General features: G+C 48.5%; 2 protein-coding genes across 5 annotated transcripts; one reads left to right on the forward strand and one right to left on the reverse strand.

The window, feature by feature from the left end:
* The first annotated feature begins 1980 nt into the window (after positions 1–1980).
* Positions 1981–6752, forward strand: LOC135805514 (putative phytanoyl-CoA dioxygenase). Of its 2 annotated transcripts, XM_065319556.1 has the most exons (5): positions 1981–2336; positions 4167–4256; positions 4804–4937; positions 5343–5427; positions 5897–6752. In XM_065319556.1, exons 3-5 carry the CDS (start codon positions 4834–4836, stop codon positions 6008–6010), a joined length of 303 nt encoding a protein of 100 aa, XP_065175628.1. In that variant the 5' UTR covers positions 1981–2336; positions 4167–4256; positions 4804–4833; the 3' UTR covers positions 6011–6752. The 2 variants fall into 2 exon arrangements, with proteins under 2 accessions (XP_065175628.1, XP_065175627.1); XM_065319555.1 differs by lacking the exons at positions 1981–2336; positions 4167–4256 and adding an exon at positions 4600–4707.
* Positions 6753–8410: 1658 nt separating this feature from the next.
* Positions 8411–17333, reverse strand: LOC135805513 (hormone-sensitive lipase-like). Of its 3 annotated transcripts, none has more exons than XM_065319551.1 (4): positions 15677–17328; positions 15246–15329; positions 14522–14904; positions 8411–13107 (listed from the first exon to the last, which is right to left on the reverse strand). In XM_065319551.1, exons 1-4 carry the CDS (start codon positions 16070–16072, stop codon positions 12915–12917), a joined length of 1056 nt encoding a protein of 351 aa, XP_065175623.1. In that variant the 5' UTR covers positions 16073–17328; the 3' UTR covers positions 8411–12914. The 3 variants fall into 3 exon arrangements, with proteins under 3 accessions (XP_065175623.1, XP_065175624.1, XP_065175626.1); XM_065319554.1 differs by lacking the exon at positions 8411–13107 and adding an exon at positions 13138–13312 and having other exon boundaries at positions 15677–17333; XM_065319552.1 differs by lacking the exon at positions 15246–15329 and having other exon boundaries at positions 15677–17322.
* Positions 17334–22152: the final 4819 nt, after the last annotated feature.

Below are 22152 nucleotides of genomic sequence, written 5' to 3' on the forward strand. Positions count from 1 at the left end.
AAGTTTGCGGATGGCCGACATGTAGACATGGACAGATCGGGGCTGAAAAGTTCTGAACAACTCGGCAGCAAAATAACACATAAAGTAAAAAGTCATCACCTGGCAATGGATTCCAGTCATGCCCTTGACAGAACTGGAAGTAACGGGTATCGGCGGAAAAATATTTCCGGCTGGTGCCAGTGCTGCTAGCTGCAGCACGGAGTCCGGCAACTGAGAGTTGGCAAGACTGGCTGATCTGGCTCAGCTGCTGCTTCCGGAGCCCTCGATGGTTCAAACACCATCGGCGCAGGCCACGTTTTTCGGCACCACCGATTTGTTCGTCCACCAAAATTCGAAACAAATGTTTCTCACTTGAACACTCCGTAGAGCTGCCGCTGTTGTGCCAAGGCCCGTTGGCGCATGGTGTGTATACTCCAAATCTACATGTATGATGATGGGTCACTGCTGACGTTTCTGCTCTTGGACAGTGCAACGCCGCATGAAGATATGTTGTGGCTCCACAATCGCTGAGAACGCTAGTGTGCGTCCATGAAATACTAAAACACAATAGGCGCGGCGCAGCTAACGCCCACTTGGATGAATCGGAGTGGTGGCGAGTGCATTCTCCTTCCTCGGTGAACACTGCTGGTCACCCTGTTTGATGATCCACCAAACACCATCGGTGCAGGCCGCGTTTTTCGGAACCAGCCATTTATTCGTCCACCAACAATTGAAATTAATGTTTCTCACTTGAACACTCTGTAGAGCTGTCGCTGTCATGACAAGGCCGTGTATACTCCAAATCTACATGTAGGATGAAGAGTAACAGTTACTGCTGATAATGAAGTTTGCGCTCGTGGACAATACAACGCTGTGTGAAGTAAATTGTGGCTCCACAATCGCTCTGAATGCTAATGTGTGTCCATGGAATACTAAAACACAATAGGCGCGGTGCAGCTAACGCCCAACGTGGATGAAATGGACAACAGCAGCGGCTAGAGCGTTCTCCTTCCTCGGTGAACACTGCTACAAGACATTATGCTTGATGATTCACCAAACACCATCGTTGGGGGCCAAGTTTTCCGGCGCCAGCGAGTTGTTCGTCCACCAACTAACTTTGATGAGTCTTTCTTCAACACTTCGTAGAGCAGCCGCGCAAGGCCTTTCCTTTGCGTTAAGGTAGCGATCCTTCCTAGATGATGTCGCTATTCATTGTTACTTTTTACTACAATGAGTAGTGTTTCTCCGAAAATAAAGTCAGCTGCCTGGGCATTTTAGCCTTTGGCATTAGTACCGTGAGTACTGCCTAGGCCTAGCGCCTAGCGCCTGGACTTGTAAAAAAATTGATTTTGCAAGTCTTCAATCATGTCTGCATGTACGCGCTATCCAATCAAGCCATGTGGCGTGAACAGATTGCTTGACGTGAAAGGTAGCGCTATAGCGCGGGCGAGCGCGAGTCGTACGCGCTCGCGGACGTGTCTGGCACGTGAAACGAAAAGATTTTTTTGGCGGGTAGTCGGCAAAAATTAAGTGACGGTCCCTTTAGTCCTTCGCAACTTACAGAGACGCTCCGTTTCCAGCGCGAAGGACTAAAGGGACGCTGGTCTAGGAGTGCGGCAGTTTTTGCGCGCCATGGCAACGAGGAGTGCGCGCACGCGAGAGCCACCAGCGCAAAGCGCTGCAGACTTGCGGCGGGACAGCGAGTGAGACACTTGGCCGTGACCCAGTACGAGTGCAGTCTTGACCAGGGAGCCCTACACATACCGGTATGTGTAGGGCTCCCTGGTCTTGAGGTAAAAAGTTACTCGATCGGATAGAGCGAAACTGAGCACCATGGGATGCGAGCAGCTGTTAGTACTCCCGACCAGGGAGCCCTACACATTGTGTAGGCACCTTGCTTGACAGCAAGGAACGCTTTTTTTTAGAAAGGAAGCTTCTTCTCCAAAATTTTAAAAAAAAATTAAAATTATTCCTTCTGAAACTTGACCTCGAAGCTGACTGCTGAATGCGATTAGGATTCCTGAAGATGCACCAGACTGATTCTGGCAAGCCGTCTGTCGTCTGGATATGCACTGTTGTTCGTCATGGTCAGCAATCTTCTTCGTTCGTCCTTTCGTTTTCGTTTTCCGCGTATTACTTCAATATTATTTTATTAGTGCAGTAATTGCCAAGACAGAAGACTGCAGTACGAACTCGTACTCGTAGCAGCAGCAATGCCAAGAAGAGCAGGCAGCGTAGCAAAAGCAGTCACAACAACGCAGACGCAATAACATTTTCAGCAGCCGTTCATCTCAGAGGGGATGCAGCGCCAAACTGCGAGGGTGGGGTGGTAACTCTCACAACCAATGCCTCCGCAGGTAAGTACTAGTAAAGCCTCTTGTGCGGGAAAAATGAATTGCACATATCATCAAACAAATTCAAATTCAGTAAACTACTTTGAAGTACAAAAATCAATTTAAATGCATGAATCTTCACTAGTTTGAGGGAAAGAGACAAACAGGAAAAGTCTGAACAAAAATGACTGTCACCACCTGGACTCGAACCAGGGACCTTCGCTTGAAGCCAGCGATGCTCTAACCACTGAGCTATGGTGTAGTCGTCATCCCAGCAGAGACTGTTCAACATTTTCTTCAGACTTCGTAACTTACACTTCCTGTGAATCCACGCAGGCGGGTGGGACGCAGCCCTCACTGTACCCACACACTTCACGTACACTCTAGCACGCGGGGAGCCCCAAGTCATAAAAATGCATGAATGTTAGTATTAAACACAAAAATATAAAGTAAAAATCAATTGGAACACAAAAAAGAGACAAAAACCCTAGGTAAAAGAGCCCACAGAAACATTACCGTACTGGCAAAGAACGGCAGCTATTTACAAAGGCCCTATTCCTACGCCTGTATGATGCCCGGGACCCTCTGATACAGATAAGTACTATTATATAACCCTGTTCTTACTCGAACATGCCTCCGGATAGCACACGACTCGTTGTTTTAGAAGACTGTATTATAATGTTTTACTCTGACTCTGATCGAAATCATCTTGCAGTACAAAGGAAAGTTCTGCCTCTCTCGAAGCAGAAGCGGAGATTCAAGAAACATTCAAATCAAAAGATTGCGCGAAAGCAGTGTACGCGACTACGCGCATCAGACGTGAATACAACATGAGAAGTGAAAGCAGTGTACGCGACTACGCGCATCCAGACGTGAATACAACATGAGGAATGAAAGCAGTGTACGCGACTACGCGCATCAGACGTGAATACAACATGAGGAACGAATGCGTAGTAGTATGATAATGCACAACAGTACAACAAGCAGTGCTGATAGACACATAAAACGGAGTGGCTCTGCACCATTATCAGTGGGCTGGATATAGACTGTACAAACCCAATACTAGTACAATACTAGTATTAGATAAACCTTGTTATAGTTCATACATGTTGTTAGTTTGACAGCATGAAACAAGGTGGAGGACACAACACCCAGCTGGAGAAACTGAAGAAGTCAGTTACGACTGCCCTTGAAGCTGAGAAGTTGTGTGAGCTCAGTCTGTGCGAGCGGTAGGTTCATCATCCAAACAAATGGCGAAATAAAAAGTTGCCAGAAGAATAACCTCTACAAATAACCACTTGTGTTATCCACATGTATCAACTACTTATCAGCATTTCAAAGAATATTCTGATTCTGAAAACAATCGTTTCAATGCTCGACCTTATTATAATGATGATAAACTGAACACAATTCAAGAATACTATAACTCAACACATAAGAGATTGGAACTCAGACGGTGAGCCAAGAAAAAATTGTAACATGGAAAAATGTGGGCACAAGGCACTTTCATGCCGTGGAATGTCTCCGTGCTCCTTGTCAGTTTTGTGCTGGATTGTGCACGTCCGACTCTTCAAAATCTGGCTTAGTTGGTAGACTCAATCGCATAACTTGTGCCCACATTTGTCCATGTTACATAAGTGATATGAATGTTATCTAATCTGGCACTCAATGTGTTACATTTTGTGTGTTATCTTGCAATATCACGCGACTCAATATCACATCAGACTAATTATACCAAAGTTCCGTTCGTTTCTCTGCAGGGACTGGGAGGATGGGAGTTGAAAAATCCACAGCTGATGCAAACCGGATTTTTAATGTATGATGTATATGTGTTTTTTTTCTGCACCCTACTAGGTTCATCCTTAGCTACCCCACAGCTGAGTGCCATACTGGTCATGACGTAACTACAGAAACAGGAAAACTTGGAGCTGAGCCAAGGGCAAGGTAAGAAACTAAGAATCACTCCTGGACATCTGAGGCTTCATGCAAACGGTGATAACGGCACACTCGCCATGACTTTGTTTTGTAGGCTCTGTTGAGAAGCGACACTCCAACGCGTTCACCTGTGACCACCACGGCACAATGTATAGCGCGACAAGGCTGGTGTGATATTCAGTACTGAGAACGTGACCGCGGTCCGAGCAACAAACAACACCTTTGTGCAGTTGACAAGACCCTTGTTCACCCTTGACCATTCCTGGAGCAATATAAATCTAAATCTGCAAAAAAAAACTCTCTCTTCAGCTACTTGTTTTCTCCTGCAACCTTCTCCAGGACTGTGCTGCTTTTTAAAACTACTGCCATGTCCAGCAAAATCCAGCCGTATCATGCTCAACTAGGGTCAGGACCATACAGTTGTTGCCCACAGGGACAGTTGTCTGTGTACTGCTGCGGGGTACTGATGTTTTATTTGGCTGGATTTCATCAACAACGACTACTTTACCATTCAAATGGTTGGTTGTTACCTGTGATCTCTGTGTTCTCTTTGTAGAACTTTATACCTGTGCATGGCCATGATCCCATGTACAAACAGCCCCAGAGAGTACCCATGCGTGCTGGCAGCTTACTCATCTGGGACCAGCGTGTGGCGCACGGCAGTCGGCCCAACAACAGCACGCGAGCAAGGTACGTCAGAACACTGCTACGTATATGAGTATTCGTGTGCGTGTGTGTATGAGTGTGCGCTCGTGTGTGTGTGTCCGTATTTGTTTTAAAGTTTGATGCAGTGGTTTGTACTAGGTGCTTTCCCGCCTACTCAGTTCTCACCAACCAGACTGATATCTATGATAAAGCTCTGCTCTACGGTACATGAGTAGATGATGCTCTCCGGATATCTAGCAGCATCTAGACCCTCCTGGAATACGGAGAACTTAATTATGGGCTGCTTATCGCTATAGGCTACTGACATGTATTGTACTATGGTACTTGAAGTCTTGAATAGTAGTCGTTGGTGGGAAAGGATCATCCCTCTAGGCTATGTGTGGGTTCGTGTTATGACAAGTTCTTGTGGACCTACAATGTCCTCTGCAGGTATGTTCAATTTGTAAAGATGTTCCCATCCATCAACCTCCACTCAGAACGAGCTAAGAATCGTGGACAGCTTATCAAGGACAAGGTATGTTGCGGGTGCTCCGCCGGCTGATGTGACCAGTAATGGATGTGTCTGTCCTGCTGCTAAGTATACGAGATCTCGTAGTCCTTAGGCTGTTTTGTTGTCCTGCTGCTGCCTAGCGGATCATGTGATTGTTTGCTTCCCTGTGTGTGCTCTGGGTACTGCCCCTCGCGTTGTTTCCTGTAGCTGTGTGCTTATTGTGCTGTTGTCTGTGTTCTTGTATTCACATGCCGGATTCCCTTGCATTCATGTATCCACATCATCCGGGTGACGTCACATGCCTATCATAGTGCCAGTGGTGTAATGATGTGCTAGTATTGTTTTCCTGTGTGATGACATTCCCCAAACTGTCTCCTGTCTCGCATGCGCACGTGTGATATGAGCATGCATGATTCGTGAGTCTTCAGTCAGCGAGTCTTGATACACACATGTAACACAGTGTTATCTCTGTGTTTACACGGTGTACTTGTAGGTTGAACTAGCTGGTGTCGACTTGACTGACCTGGGCAAGAAGCTGTGTGCCCTCAAGGCATGGGCATCCGCGGACACGAAGGTGCCCCGCGCCAAGGCTAAGAAAAAGACATAGACTACGTGTTCGCATGGCTCTTTGTACATTCACAGTTGAGTGCCTCGTTTTATGTGTGTATGTTTAAATCATGTACACCCTCTGATGGGAGTATGATAATGTAGTCATCTAGACGGCTGGCCTGTCCCTAGTGTTCCAAGTGCATATTGACGCTAACCTCCAATGTTATATCCAGCAAGTATCAGATCTGCACTATCGCACATAGAACTGGTGTATATTTCTTTACTGTGTTGATCACTACCCTACTAGCCACAGTCATATTTATATCAACAATAACGTGGGCACCGCATTATTTTTTGTTTAGGAGCTGTCGGTATGCCGGTAGCATGGGTCACGCTAGTGCAAAATAGGCTAGACTACATGCAGCCAAGAACCAGGCACTATTCCATCCAAGAAATAGTGGGAGTAGCTATCCTGATGCCTTGCAACATGTCCAAACCACTTCAACTTGATGCTTGGTAACGAGAGAGCTTGGAAGCCCAGGGCCCTACGCTATGCTTTTTTGCCTTGATGACCTAGACAAAAAAAAGCATAGGGATGTTATAAATTCTTATAAGTTTCTACTTTTTTTGTTTTTAGACATATTAAACCTGGGATTCGAACCCGCACTATCGCCCTGCATGCATCCCCCGATACACTTCGCATACATACTAATTCTTCCAAGTTGCTTCACGTTATGATCTTGTATTTGAAAGCCCTATTTGAATATGCATTGTGGCCAGCCGTTTTTGATTGTACGGTACGGTCAGGATAGGTACGGTCGAGGGTAATACGACACCGTCTACCGCCTTGATGACGGCAAAAAAAAGAAAAGGGATGTTATAAATTTTTCTCCTATTTTTTCGGGCATTACCTGGGATTCGAACCCGCACTGTCGCCCTGCATGCATTCCCCCATACACTCCGCATTCATACTCATTCTTCCAAGTTGCTTCACGTTATGATCTTGCGTTTGAAAGCCCTATTCGAATATTGCGGCCAGCTGTATGTGGCCAGCTGTGTTTGATGGTACGGTTCGGGACAGATACGGGATAGCGCCAGGCGTGACACAAACACCAAATTAAAGCTGTGTGGACCCTGGCTAGCGCCAGACGTTACTGAAGTAACGTCTTCAGTAACGTCTTCTGCATAGCTACGGAAATAAAACTAATTATGGACCTTACTTAAGTATTTAAAAAAATAGTTCAATACTCGTAAAATGAGTGCCAATGGGCAAATGTCCGGTGCTGCACTGAGAACGCATGAGTGGTGACATCTCGTACTGCAATAGGCACTACTTGTATCACGACTAAACATCTTGGTCGTGTTGCTTGATTGCTGCGTCCATCAACTCAATGCACACGTTGGTGGCTTGCTGCGCCAAGCGGCTGACTGCGATGATCTATATGTGCTTACCAAGGTGCTCTGTACACACTTCACATGACTGACTATTAGAGAGAGGTTAAGCTGCACGTTATTTCTGACGTGATGTGCAATATCACGTCAAATTAGGCGTAAACCTTCAAATTTCGACGCGAGCTGCAGGTCACTCGCGTTGTTTTCCAACACGCGAGCTGAACTTTCGTGTCACGTAAAGCTTAACCTCTCTATTAACACCCCTTCCCAGACACGCAACATGTCTCAGGCACAATCGATTTTCTATGGAACTCACATGGCCAGCTACTCATTACACACAGACTAGCTGCTCCATACATAGCTACTCATTACACACAGACTGCTCCTTGCATTGATCAGTAAGGCTTGAAAATGCTAACAGTACAGTCAGACCTCGCTTAACCGCACACATCCGTTTTCCACAAAAATATCCGGATAGGCGAGGGAACTGGATAACCGAACACCGGTTACATTGGATGCATCACGTATGCTGTAAATCTGTAGCCAGCTATTTTCTTCCGGGTCGCGAGGGATCCGGATAAGCGAGGTCTGACTGTACATCACACCCAGACCCAGAGCTACAGGGCACGGCCTGTCACAACATTGCTGACCTCTGACTCTGTGGCTCCAAAAGATCCTGTGAAGTACGTACATTGTTGTTTGTTTGTTTGTTTGTAAACTTTATTTAGAGTGGGAAGTCCAAAACAGGCCCTAGCCTAATAACAATGGTCCCACTAGTGAGGGAATGCTGTATATCTGTGCATAAGTATCAGTGAGTGTAACAGCAACTAGTAGGGAAAGAAAAAGAGAGAAGAAAAACAACTCAAAACAGGAGTTGCGACTTGCATAGGGAGAAAATAACGTAAAGAGCAGTGCATACAGCATTTGTAAAAAGGCTTATTTATCTGGTAAGCAAAAAGGCAAGAGCCATTGACTTAAAGCGATTGCGTTTTCTTTCTTGCCTGACCGCAGCGGGGAGCTGGTTCCATAAGATGGTCCCAGCATAGGTAACACGTTTGGCAAGATATGCAGTTGGGCTGGCTGGGACAATCAGTAAATTACTGTGCCCACCACGAGTTTGAGTGGAATTACTGCGGCTGAAAAAGTTAGCGAACAACATGCTGATGTTAGAGGAGTCATGGAGACAACGCCAGATAAAAACCAGAAGGTGCATGTTGGCGTATGTGGTCAATGTTTGGATGTTCATGCGCGTAAGAATATTGCTTGTGGGTGTCCCGGGAGGTACCCGACAGACTGTGCGTACAGCACGCTTGAAGAGCCCATTAAGCCGTCTACTTTGATACGCCGTGAGAAATGGTAAGTAAGCAGAAGCGGCATACATAAAGTGTGATAAAATGAAAGAACGAAAATAGGCTATGCGACATTGAAAAGGCAGGAACGTAGCGTATCGTCTGAGCACGCCAACTTTCGACGCGACGCCCCGTGCGACGTGGTCGACCATGGTGTTCCAGCTCATGTCCGCATCAAAGTGGAGACCTAAATATTTCGCAGAGCGAACAGTTGGCAGAGGCAGTCCATTACATTGCACTTGCAAGTCAAATGTTTGAGATCGTACTGGCGATATCGACATGATCTGTGTCTTCGTTTCATTCAAGATGAGACCGCGGTTCCTAAGCCAATCGGCGAGGTGCTGGACAGCACTTGAGAGATTTTGGGACACCTCATCCGTGCTCATGCCGCTGGATCTAATTGAGATATCGTCCGCAAACTGCAGGGTCGCAACGTTGTAAGGGGACAGCTCTTTCGCAATGTCACGGACGTAGAGAACAAACAACAGGGGCCCGAGAACTGACCCCTGTGGTACTCCGGAGAAGCTGGTGTATGGTGAGCTCTGTACCTGACCGACTTTGACATACTGTGTCCGATCTGAGAGGTAGTCTGCAAGCCATTGCAGCACCGTTCCACCAATTCCAACCTCGAATAGGTCCTGAATAAGGGTTTGGTGCTTCACCTTATCAAATGCTTTTGACATATCTACGAAAGCAATCCCCGTGAAGTACTTTTTTGTCTGGGCTTGGCATATGCCCTCAACGGCTAATACAAGGGCATCACATGTGGAATGATGTGAACGATAGCCGAACTGAGTTGGTGGAAATAGATCATGTCGGCACAAGTACTGAGTGAGCTGATCATGGATGACTCGCTCCAAAAGCTTTGAAACTATCGACATTAGAGACACGGGTCTGTGATTCTTTGCTATGCTGGGATCACCACCTTTAAACAGAGGTGAAATGCTGGCCACCTTCATAGGAGCTGGGAAATGTCCCTCCCTCATGGATTTGTTGAACAGTAAGGCCAATGACGGCGCAAGAACATCTGCATGAGCTCGAAGAAGGGCTGCAGGGATGCCGTCACTGCCAGTTGCCTTCGTCGGATTCTGTTGCTCTAGAAGCTTCCGGACTTTTGCAATAGATACAGGAACAAATTCCACAAAACTAGTTGCCGTTCGTGGCCCTTGGGGTAGGTGAAGATGAACTGGGCGGCTTGGATCTTCCACGATCTTGGCGAAAGCACTTCGAATTGCCTCAGCTGAGCACTGAAGCGGTGCCGATTTTCTTTGTTTCCCCGTCAACTGGTTGATGATTCGCCAGGTTTGTTTTACATCACAAGTCGCAAGCTGAAATTTTGTACTGTAGTACGCTTCTTTCAGCTTCCGGTTACAGGTAGTGGCCTCCCTTCTCGCCGCTTTGAATGTGGCGTACCTTTGCTCAGATCTGTCTGACAGCCACTTTCTGTGAAGCCGGTTGCGCTTACTCAAAAGGTGCAAGAGCTGGCTGTCCATCCACGGTACCGATTGTCGCTTGTGCTGCTTACAAGATCCAAGAGGGGCATGAGTGTCAAGCACCTGCAGGAAGCGACTATTCCACTCCGTCCACATGTCTGTTGGGCTGCCTTCGATGCTGCAAAAATTCTGCTGAATCAAGTCAGCTTTGAAGCGTTCATGATTGATCCTTCGGTAGTTCCGGCACAACATTGATGTCTCGGGACTCCTTGTCGGGTCAAGGTAGAATTCACTTATGACCGCTGCATGGTCGCTGAAAGCCACGGGATGGATCGTTGCCACATTGTGCTGGTCAAACGTATTGAAGAACAGATCCAATGTGGTGGGTGTGGAATTAGATGCAAACCGTGTCCGCTGATGAACGCCCTGGTGGAGACTGTAGCTTGCCGTTAGATCAGACAGGAAATGGAGCTGATGATCTGGAGCCGTTGATGGATCCACATTCACATTTAAGTCACCGCACAGTATAACGTTCCTGCCCGGAGTGATAGCTGAGTGTAGAAGACCATCAAGGCGATCCCAGTAGCCAATAGGTTCAGAGGGAGGACGATAGATTGTGCCTATCAAGCAACTCCCACCAGTACAGGGAATCTCGCCCCAACAACTCTCAACCCCAGCAGCAGCTATATCGCATCTCGGCTGGAGAGGCAAGGATGTTCGGGAATATAAGCAGACACCTCCACCAACTTGATCCTCTCGATCAGCACGCAAAACATTGTAACCTGCCAACGTGATTTCTCCATCAGTAATGGTACTATCCAGCCATGTCTCGTTCACACAGACAATATCAGGACAATGCTGGCGGGTGAGTTGTGCTAGGTCATTAATCTTGTTTCGAAGGCTCCTGATGTTTATCAGTAGAACTTTCAGCTTAGCGTCGCCACTCAGTCCTCCCCTGTCTCTGAAAGGTGCTTTCGGATGGCGCAATCTACCCGGAAAGAAAGTTGGAGCCTGCGCATTCAGTATCGAGGTGTTCATTGCGCCTCTGCTTGGTCGGACCTGAAGCGCCAGTCACGGAGAGTGTATGCAACTGTTTCAGGCCAGAAAGACTTTTCACTAACTTTGTTCACGTCCTCAGCGTCAACTGTTATTCTCGCGGAGGCCGTTCTGAAGTATTCAGAAGAGTATATAATACATTGCACTATCTCCACGTCCCGATCTCTGCACCATTCAGCGATGGACTGTGCCTGGCAACCATACGGGATTTGCCCCAGGTAGAGAACTTTCCGCGGGCCTCTGGGGACGGTGTCTAACGAAGGTGTCGGGTTGCTATCGGACGTACGTTCCCGGATGTAACGTGAAGACTCGTGGCGGCGGATGGGATTTGTCTGCGTTTTGCGACTGTCAGTCTGCCGTTCTGCAGGACTTGTAGCCTTCTCCGTCCCGGAAGGTTCTGATGCTAGCCGCCTCTTGAAGCGTCGACGCTCTTTCCTGGACATGACATCCTCGAAGGGCGCCTGATCAACCGATATGTCCATTGGAAGGTCGATTGGGGCAGCATCTCTAGATATGGCCTGTGAATACAACTCCTTGGGTTCATTCCTGGCAACGTCTTGAAGCATTGATCCTTCACCTGGGGATGTGGCATGTAGGTCTCTTTGTGCTCTTCCAATCTTCGAATAGCTCGCCAGTGGAGCAGTCACCTGCGGCCGGGCATGCTTGTGCTGTTTCCCGCCGCTGGCCCTCTCCAAGTCGCCTACTCTGTCAGAGAGAGATGCCAGTTCCCGCTTCACAATCGCTTCAACCTCTAGTAAGGGGATACCCTTCTCCTCTGCAGCCGTGATCTCCCGCCCCTGGCCGTCTCTCAGCGCTGCCAACTCGTCACTGATGCCAACGACAATCTGCATCATCTCACCCAAGCGCTCAACGACTCCAGCAGCTGATGGGTGTAACACACCCACACCAGCCTCGCGAAGTTTCCCGACCACCTCCGCGCGAGCCATACTGTCCAGGCCATCAATGCTATGCCGCCGAGCTAAACCTCGCAGTTCCTCGAAAGTGAGAATGGCTAAGTCTACAACGTCACCCAGGTTCATTTTGCACCAGACTACCGCAGACACGGCCGCAGCAAGTCGCGAAAATAGCGTCGTGAAGACAAACCACCAGTGTGAACAGAGGCGCGAGCACTCCACTCCAGCGCGTGATCCAGCTCGTGAAGCAGCGATGTAGCGATGTAGGTAATACAGCTAGACGCAACGCACAACCCAGCCCTAGCGCTAAGGATTAGACGAGACCTGGACCAGGACTTCATCCAATGGCAGGACACTGCCAACTCAGCCAAACTGAAGATATAACAGCAGCCCCAGTCAGCTCCAGACCAAACAGCAACCAAGCAACTCAGCAGCCAAGCAAGCTTCTTCCTCCTACTGTACATGTGCATGTACTTCAGAATTAGGTTGTTTACATGCTCATCATGTCACATGTAGAGACTACACAGAAGACTCTCTACTCTTGGTCTCCTTTTTGGTGAAACACACTTCCAACATTGCACATGTTGTAAGGTTGCCTAACTTAGTTACATGTACATGACTATTGCATCTAGTCACAATTCACACACCTACGTGTGGTATAGCAGTGCTTGGGTTTTCCGGGGCATCGGAAAGGTTCCTTCTCGAAAGAGTTTTGGACAGGGGTGTATTTGCGGACAGTTCCTGATCAATAGGCTAGCTTGTCAATACTATAAGTACGGAATTAGCACTCCTCAGCTACTGGTATGTGAATGCATAGCTCATACCGTACTGCCATGTGTGCTATAGTGGCTTACCAGCAATGCAACCGATGGTAAGCTGTGCAGCATCTCATCACTGGCCAGCAGTGGAGAGAGGTAAGCCGGCGAAGCATTCAGAATGGTGGCATGACAGTGGTGGATGCCCGACTGCAGCTGTGACAGGTGACCGGTGTTCGGGTGATACTCTGGCGTGCTGGACAGGACAAGAGAAGAACACCATGAACTGGTACTCACGGAGCAATCAGCGTTGCGGAGTGCATCCACAGCATAGCCTAGCAGTGCGAGCACAGAGAGACTGAGAGAGTGGATTCCGATGACTTTAAGGAGACTATAGCAAGGGCAAAGGCAAGTCACACGGTCCACGTCCACCAAACACCTGCCTCTAGTCACAGAGCTCTCTGTCCTCATCCATCACCAACGTTGCATCAGATAAAGAAAGCAAGACAAAGGAAGCGACGCAGTTTTGTTTCAATTCCAGGTGATGAAAATCAAAGCTCGAGGTGATGAAAATCAAAGCTTGAGGTGATGTGCACACAGCTACCCAGAAAGTGACAAAACCATACAATGCTGCTCAATGAAATCCGGTTGTGCACAGCATACACAGCTACCCAGAAAGTGACAAAATCACAGCTAACCAGAAAGTGACAAAGTCACAGCAAAGCACTTTAAAGTACAGTGCTGCTCAATGAATTCCGGTCGCGTGAGTCAAGTTTGCGCCTTGCACCATTTCGCAGCCCAATGTTCGCAGGTCTAGTGCAACACCCAGTACGTACGTGAGTGACTCGACTGGATTTCATTGAGCAGCACTGTAGGTTCTTTCACATTGCATAAGCACAAGACATGAAGTGTGAAAGTTGATTGTCGATGTGCTAAGAACGTGACTTGGTGTAGTTTCACCGTAGTACACGTGGACACACAAACACACACACACACGCACGCAGAGGGAGACTGCAGCCTACAGCCAATTCCGTCCCATATTGTGCGAACAGCTCTCACATTGGGTGAACTGAGCAACCTCCCAGAGAAGGTGCCTACGTTGGCGTGGACAAAGTAATGTAACGCCTATCATTGTCACTACGTCGCATACAGTCAAACTTCAGTAGAACGTATCAGGGAGTAGAAAAACACCGGTATTTACGTACTCCCTGAGCGTACCTCTAGGGCCAGTAGGGGACATCCACCTCAATGATTCACAGGTGAGGTACTTCACACATGAGGTCTGGGAAAGGATACGCAGGGTCGTCGAAACAGCACTCCACACCCGATGAAAGGAGAAAAGGGTGTTAGACCCTGGGTATTTAATGTTGAAGCCTAACTTTTATTTCATGCCACCTCGCTTGTCACACACCAATACCGCAACCACGTTAGCTATAGTTTTAAAAGTTACTGTCTCCACGCCGACTGTTCACATTACAAGGTAAGGGTATATATTGTGAAATGGGCAATCCTATTTGCACCGAAGGAATTTTTACTTGGAGTGACAGTCTATGCACCTCTTATCAGCTGTCACTATCCAAAGATGAACACGTTTGCCAATTCTAATGTGCTAATCCCAGGAATGCACTGTACAGTGAAATTTCCAAGGAAAAGAAGAACTGGTATCTCACCTGCCACTCCCCCGGTACGCATTCAAACATGCCCGCAGCGTTCCAATGGGTAACAGCGGATCCATTACGCTTAGGCAGCGTGCCGGTGACAGATCCAGTGAGATTTTCAGAGCAGGGTACGCGCCCAGAACCAGACACGGCTTCCGAAGCTGGTACTGCGCAGCGAGGAATGCCACTCCGAAGACAAAGTTACCTCCAGCCGAGTCGCCGGCCAGGATGACTTTCTCGGCAGTGGTACCCAGGCTGGTGGCGTTCCTCAGCACCCAGGCGTACGCGTAGAAACAGTCGTTGACGGCACGTGGGTACGGGTGCTCGGGGGCCGTCATGTAGTCAACGGACGCCACGGGAACGTTGAGCTGGTTGGCCCAGTGGCTTAGATAGCTCTGCATGAACAATACACCACAAGGAAGACACATGCATAGGGTATACTAATATTATGTACAGTGCTGCTCAATGAAATTCGGTCGCGTGAGTCAAGTTTGCGCCGTGCACCATTTCGCAGCCCAGTGTTCGCAGGTCTAGGGCTGCGCAACGCCCGGCACGTACTTGAGTGACGCGACTGGATGTCATGGAGCAATACTGTACTATTGTATATGGGGCCAAATGAAAACCTGGTGCACATCCGTGTTACACACATGACACAGTATCTTTTTATTGGCTAGGGCAGCGGAGAAATGGATGGAGCATGGCAGCAAAGCACACCCATTTGTTTCCAATGACCTACCACATGTAACTGTGACGTTTGCGCCAGAAACCCTCCACCATGGAAGTGAATGATGACTGCCTTAGAAGGCTCAGAGCTGGCACTCTGCAGCAAAAAGAGAGTGTTGAGCATGGTACAGAACAAATCGTCAACGTCAATCGCACATGGCATGCTGAAACTTTTGTTTGTTTGTTTTGAAACTCGGATGTTTTTTTCTTCTTTTTTCTCTCTACAAAATCCACATTATCTCCAGACAATGGGGCGAATAATGGAGTGTGCATGTGGTGGTGGGGCCCATTAAGCTCAGCCGACCAGAGGTCTCGGCTTTATATCTCCATGGACGCACCAAAGGGGGACCGGGTAGGAATATTTAAAAGACCACGGACAGCTATTGTACTCTACGGTCGCGGAGCACACATACAAATGTCACCTTACTTCTCACAGTGACTTACATGAAGGCCGAGGCACCGTCCATAGAAGCTTCTCCGCTCCATACTCTCAGCAGTGTCCAGAAAGTCGTCCGGAAACTGAGTATGATCAACGATCAGGTCGCCAGTCTTGTCCACTTGCACGACAGCGTAAATGACTTTAAAAAGCTGCGCGTGATCCCTGAGCAGCTCTGAATGTTCTTCAAGTGCTGACACAGCCTGTGCGAAATCTCTCCTAGTATTCGATGAGGTAAGCAGTGACTTGATGATGTCATCAAGCACCAATGTACACGTGGAGAATATGGATACACTAGATCGCAGTCCGTTGCTGGCTACACCCGGGTAAGTATTGTAGCGGGAACATTGCTGCAGCAAGTAAGGGATGGTGCTGAGCAACGACCCGATCGCAGCGCACAGCATATGACAAGCGGAAGCCAATCGGGACCTCTGCTCCGGGCTCAGTGCTCCGCCACTGTTGCTGCGCTGTTCCTGCTAGCATGCTGGAGACGCTGCACTTGCGCTAGCAGCCCTTGCAACGCTGCGTTTGTGACACGTGGTGGAGCGGAATAGTGACGCGCTGCACTGCGTGACGCGGGGCATTTCCAGTGACGGTGTGTCACCAGCGACGCAGTGTACTCGCCACTACCTGTGTCCGCTACACTCACCAAGTTCCTGGTACTGACAACAGCTACTGAGCAGGGAGCACCGGTATGCTGTTTCACAACACGGCTACACGGTGCAGCTGGGCAATACGCCGAACTGATACAGCGGGAGTGAGAAAGCAGCAGCTGTGAAGCAACGACAGGTCAGGTGGCGTTACGTGCTACTGTTGATGCCGCCATAACAAGAAGCTAGGCAATAAGAGTCCCTTGCCAGGGCAGGCAGTCCAATTGGTTTCAAAGGTCAGGCAAAATCACAAGTCCTGCGGAGCACGTACATGAACACATGTTCAAAGCGCATGCAAGGCAATTGCAAGCTCATACACACACAAAACAGTTGTGCACGGCACATTCAAAGTACACACTGCTCACACATGAAGACACATAAGCACATATGCGCGCGCACGCGCACACACACACACCGACACACAAGCAAACAGAGAGACAGACACACACAGAGATGAGACTCTGACCAAACACATGTACTAGTAAAAGACCGCATGCACAATGTCAATGTGATGCACACCTCCAAGACGGAATGGGCGCTTTCAATAGTACACATACTACTTCTGGTGCTTTGAAGATCCAGAAAACCCCAGTGTAACACCGGCTTTAGCCTACAGGTTTGTACACACTGTGGGTGACATTGCATACAAGTAGATCAGCACATCTAGTACATGTACGATTGTTCTTCCACTTCAAGAATCGTCCCTTCGTTTCACAGCACAGAATAGCTGTCTCTCAGCTGGTAATCAGCAGGGACATTCTCTACTTGCGAAGACTGAGTGATTGCCAGCACTCGCCCATTCCTTCCACAAGCGATGTATAGATATCACTGTTCGAGTATTTTTCTTTCAAATCTGAGACCATTGACAGGATCGGAAGGAGAGCTCTACTGCAAGCCAGAAGTCAGGCTGGCGTCAGGCTGTCGTGTCGTAACGAATTCAAACCGCTCCTCAACAAAATCATTATCAATCCAAGTAGAGTGACTTTCAGGAACTAATCCATCGTCTTGTTCATTCAGCAAGCATCGCTTTCCTATGTTTTTCGCTTTCTCCAGAAAAATATGCGCGAAAAAAATAGAGTCTACTGCAAGTACTCGTGCTGCACTGTACGAACTACTACCTGGGTCACGGCGAAGTGTCTCATTCGCTCTCCCTGCCGGCGTTCCGCAGCCTACAACGCTTTGCGCTGGTGGCTGTGGAGTCGCGTGCGCGCACTCCTCGTTGCCATGGCGCAAAAACTGCCGCACTCCTAGACCAGCGTCCCTTTAGTCCTTCGCGTTTCCAGCGCGACAAACACCTCGTGAACACCATCATAGCAGCGCGAGTCAGTGTCGCTCCTGGACGGTGATATAATTATTATAATAATTAGAACAGACAAGGAGGAAAACTTCCTTCCGCCAGCGGAGAGGGCTCAACACAATAATGATAACAGACGTAAAGGAACGCTGTCAACACTGTGTATTGAGCAGGGAGTGGTGCTTTCTTGCAGGTGTGCCGAGTCGAAGGTTCGATGGACTTCTCGTGTGCTCTGTCTGGATGGCAGTCGTGAGTCAGTCAAGTGTCAAGTCAAGTCGGCGGAATAGCGTGAGCTCCAGTGTGGGAGCTACTACTAGTAACTCATTCCTAAAAAATCATCGCCGAAGTCGCAACCACTATTTCGTACGTGTATACAATCATGTACCTACTAAACATGACGTAACCGTTGTAGCATGCCCGGAGATTCGACGGAGGACTATCCAGAAATGCAGCCTGGAGACTGGAGTAGAGTCTTATCAAGACGGACTGGAAGTATTCCCTGCCGCCCGATACAGCCATGCATGCAGTGTTCTCCCTACCATGCCATAATAATTTTTATATCTACTGAGTCGGTGCACGGCGAGTTCATAATACTATTAATGGTACTACAGTCATGACTGTACTAGTACTAGTCTGTAGTCCTACACTACGTAGTGCATGTACTGAGCCGTACAGAAGTCGCCACGTTGGGGATAAGGCAGTAGGAAATCAGCGTGAAGCAAAGACAGTGGATGCGAAAACAATGGGGATTTCATTATGTCCATAGCCATAGGCATAGAGCATAGCATCTTGATAATGATAGTGTCGGAGGGCTAAATAGGGAACGGAAAGCTTCCGCAAGCTGCCCAGGCGGGCATGCTGTGCTAAATTTAGCTTCAGCATGGGTGGAGTTGGGAGTACAGAGACAGCTACATGTACTAGCCAGGGTCAAGATACGCAAACTGACTTATTTCGGGCACACATGCCGCCCATCTGGCTGCGAGCTTGTACGTGACGTGATGTTTGGTGTCGTGGATGGTAAGAGAAAGCGTGGTCGTCCGAAGATTTCCTTTGATGACAATATCGTTTCGTGGACTGGTATGTTTCTGCATGAGAATTGCCAATTGGCATCTGACAGAGATGCCTGGCAGTCACATTGTGCATCTACTGCTTACACAGCTGCATAATGCCGTTTATTATTTTTATTTTACTATTAATATTATTATTTTTTCGGCAACGCAGATGATGATGATGATGATGATGATGGCTAGACCGTGTGTAAGCTGTGAGTAGGGACTTCAATTGAAAAATCAAATTCGCGAGTTTTGCATAAAACGCTAGTTTTTCTAAACCGGGAAGAATCGAGAAACAACCTGTGAAAATTTGAACCCAAAATTCCAAGGCAATCTAGAGATATAGTCGATTGAAGATCGGAAAACGGGGGAGAAAGTAGTCACAGAAGTAAATGCAAGTATGTATGGGAGCCGTGTGGTTTCCGTCCAGCACTGCACTATCTGGTGCATACATGGCGACACAGGATGTGTGCATGCATGCAGTGTGCACGAATGCCGTGCGCGCCGACTTGCACAAGTCACACGTTTTCACCGTCACTGCTTTTACCAGTGTGCGCGCAGTTCACTCGATTTTTTCGTCTACCACCAGGAAATCGCCGTGGGCTGGTTTCTGTGATCATTTTCCTTCTACGGCGATAAAGCGCGAGCCTCAATGTTGTAGAATCCTCTTGGTTTAGGCTAATTCGAGGCCGCTGAACACGAAAATCGGGTGTTCCCCGCGAAGCCGAGTACGGATCTGGTCGAAATTAGTACTTCGAAGTGCACCCGCGCCAAGCGCGGAGGCATTATTTTTGGAAGCATGGCATGTGTGGCACCATTGGAAAGGTAATGACCTCGGCTACCTAAAAATAGCATCGACAAGGCCGAAAAGGCCGCGGGAGAAGATACTCGGACCGCGAACTGCATCTCGAACTGCAGCCACGAGGCGCCCATTCACTTTGTACAGGCGAGCTGTGACTGCACTTTTCGCTTTTCAGTGACCGGAACTGAACTCCCTACTGTGAGTTCATAGCGTGGCCGTGGAGTCGCGACTCTTCGGCCGATGTCCAACGGCACAGCTACTTACAACAACAAGAGGAGGGAGAAAGAGCTGTGACTGAGTTTCACGCACAGATTCAGTAGGCATACAATGTAAGTTGTTGGGGTGACTCCACCAGGTACCAGGTTACTCGTCTTGTGCAAGACATCCACACCGCCCGGAACGCCCATAACCATGTTGGTTTAGTTTTCTTCGATCTTGCAAAGGCCTTCGACACTGTTTGGCACAGGGGTCTCTTAGCTAAGCTGCGAACAGTGTATCGCAGGGCCGTAGCAGGCGGTCCGGCAGGTCCGGCAGCTAGCTGCCGGACCAATATTCAGCCAAAAAAAAAAAAAAAAAAAAAAAAAAAAGCAGGAGCTCACACATGTGAGCAGCTCAGGATGTTCACCCATGATTATTATTATTTATTATTATTATTAAATTTTGAATAGGGCAGTCCCACAGGCCTAGGGCCTTTTTACAGGGTACCCTATGAATTGTTGAATAGATGAACGGAAGTTTCTGAGCAAGGAGATTGTGCGAATATCAGCAGGAAGCGCGTTCCAACGATCGGAACCAAGAAAGCTAAGCGAGTATAAACCATAGCGGCGAGAAGCTAAAGGAAGACTAAGTGACAAAGTGGACTGAGAGCGTGTATGTGCTGAGGTTTGTGAAGTGGCAGTGCGAGGGAGGAAGCAGGTCGAGAGCAGTGGACTGCATAGCTTATGGAGGGCTCGAAACACCAGTACAAACAGGCGAAATTGATATCTAAGGGAAATAGCAGCGAGATAGTTCCTAGCTAGAACAAGAGAAGCATCGTAGTACTTCGGGTAGCCAAAGACAATCCGAACAGCACGGTTAGATATACGAGTAATGCGGTCCATTTGCGAGACTTGGAGGCTGTGCGCAAATGCATTAGAGCCGTATTCAAGTTGGGCCTGAATGAAGGAACAGTAAAAGACTCGTTTGGCAGCAGGTGTTAGATTGTGTTTGATTTTCCTGAACACAGCAAGTTTAGTGCCTATCTTGCGTTCCAGGAGCGTGATGTGATCTCGGTACGTAAGATGCTCGTCGAACAGGAGGCCGAGGTATTTTATTGTGGCTGAAGGCGGTATGCTAGTGCTATCAATTGACAATTGGAGATTAGCTGGGACAGCCTTGGACTTTGGGCGGAATATGATGAACTGTGTCTTTTCCGCGTTGAGTTTAAGGCCGTGGTCCCGGAGGAAGTTGCGGATTGACAGAACGTCTCTGGCCAAGTCTGCAGTGAGCTTCTGTGGATCCCTTCCGGATTTGTAGACAGAAACATCGTCAGCAAACTGACGGACCTTGGTACTAGCAACACACTCTGGCAGTTTGCGGACAGCAAGATTGAACAAGACAGGTCCAAGGATAGATCCTTGAGGTACACCTCTGGAGGCAGAATAACAGGCACCTCTGCTAGACTTGGTGACAACTCTCTGCTGGCGGTCAGTAAGGTATGATGCAAACCAACGCAGTGCAACCCCTCCCACACCAATCTCGAACAGTTCTTGGAGGAGCAAACTGTGGTTGACAGTGTCGAACGCTTTGGACATGTCGAGGAAAGCCGCAGCCACATACTCGTTCTGGTCTAGACTTTGACTCCAATCATTTGCCACCAGAGCGAGAAGATCGTCGCAGGAGTGGTTTTTGCGGTACGCAAACTGAACTGCAGGGAGGGATTCCATGTGACTGGCGCTATCCATGTATTGCGTAAGTTGCTCTAGCGCACACCTCTCGAGAAGTTTGGACATGAGAGGAAGGAGGGAGATGGGTCTGTAGTTGCGAGGGTCGGAAACGTCCCCACGTTTGTGGATCGGACGGACGTGTGCTAGCTTGTAGGGCGTTGGGAATTCACCAGTTTCAAGGGATATCGACAAGAGAGAGGCTAGCGTTGGTGCAATTTGGTCAGACACAAGTTTGTAGACGAGCGGGGGGATGGCGTCAGGACCGCTTGCTTTGCGACTGTCCATAGCACGGAGATGGAACTTAACATCCCCCGCTGTGATTCGGGTAAAAGAAACTAGAGTGCCGTCTGACTGGGGGCCACACGGCAGAGCAGGCGGAATGTTGGATGGATGATCAGGCACGGATGCCAGCGTCAGGGCGTCAGAAGTCTCTGTTGGCGGCAAAGGCCCAACTATTTCTGAGAATATAGATGTAATGTCTGCAATACTAGCTCCAGGCTCACGGCTGACTTTCGTTCTGCCAAGTAGGCTGTTCATAGCGCTCCACTGACGTCTAGGGTTCCGTCTGTTGTTAATAAACTCGGCCTGAAAGTAATTGGCTTTCTTTCGGCGCATGGTGATTTTGCACTCTCGCCGAAGCGCTCGGAACAACTGGATTCGTTGCTGGTCACCCGGCTGTTTCAGCAGGAGTCTATGAGCTCGTTTTCTGCGGTAGAGCAGTTTACGAAGCTCGTCGTCGACCCATGGTGCGGGTTTATACT

The sequence above is a fragment of the Sycon ciliatum genome, chromosome 1 (assembly GCF_964019385.1).
Source record: "Sycon ciliatum chromosome 1, ocSycCili1.1, whole genome shotgun sequence".
Lineage (NCBI taxonomy): Eukaryota > Metazoa > Porifera > Calcarea > Leucosolenida > Sycettidae > Sycon > Sycon ciliatum.

Coding starts and splice junctions, on each gene's coding strand:
- LOC135805514 (XM_065319555.1), top strand. CDS start 4,615: ATGTCCAGCAAAATCCAGCCGTATCATGCTCAACTAGGGTCAGGACCA. Junction 4,938..5,342: donor AACAACAGCACGCGAGCAAG/GTACGTCAGAAC, acceptor TGTCCTCTGCAG/GTATGTTCAATTTGTAAAGA. Junction 5,428..5,896: donor GACAGCTTATCAAGGACAAG/GTATGTTGCGGG, acceptor GTGTACTTGTAG/GTTGAACTAGCTGGTGTCGA.
- LOC135805513 (XM_065319551.1), bottom strand. CDS start 16,072: ATGCTGTGCGCTGCGATCGGGTCGTTGCTCAGCACCATCCCTTACTTG. Junction 14,905..15,245: donor AAACGTCACAGTTACATGTG/GTAGGTCATTGG, acceptor TTGTTCATGCAG/AGCTATCTAAGCCACTGGGC. Junction 13,108..14,521: donor GCGTACCGGGGGAGTGGCAG/GTGAGATACCAG, acceptor TGTCCTGTCCAG/CACGCCAGAGTATCACCCGA.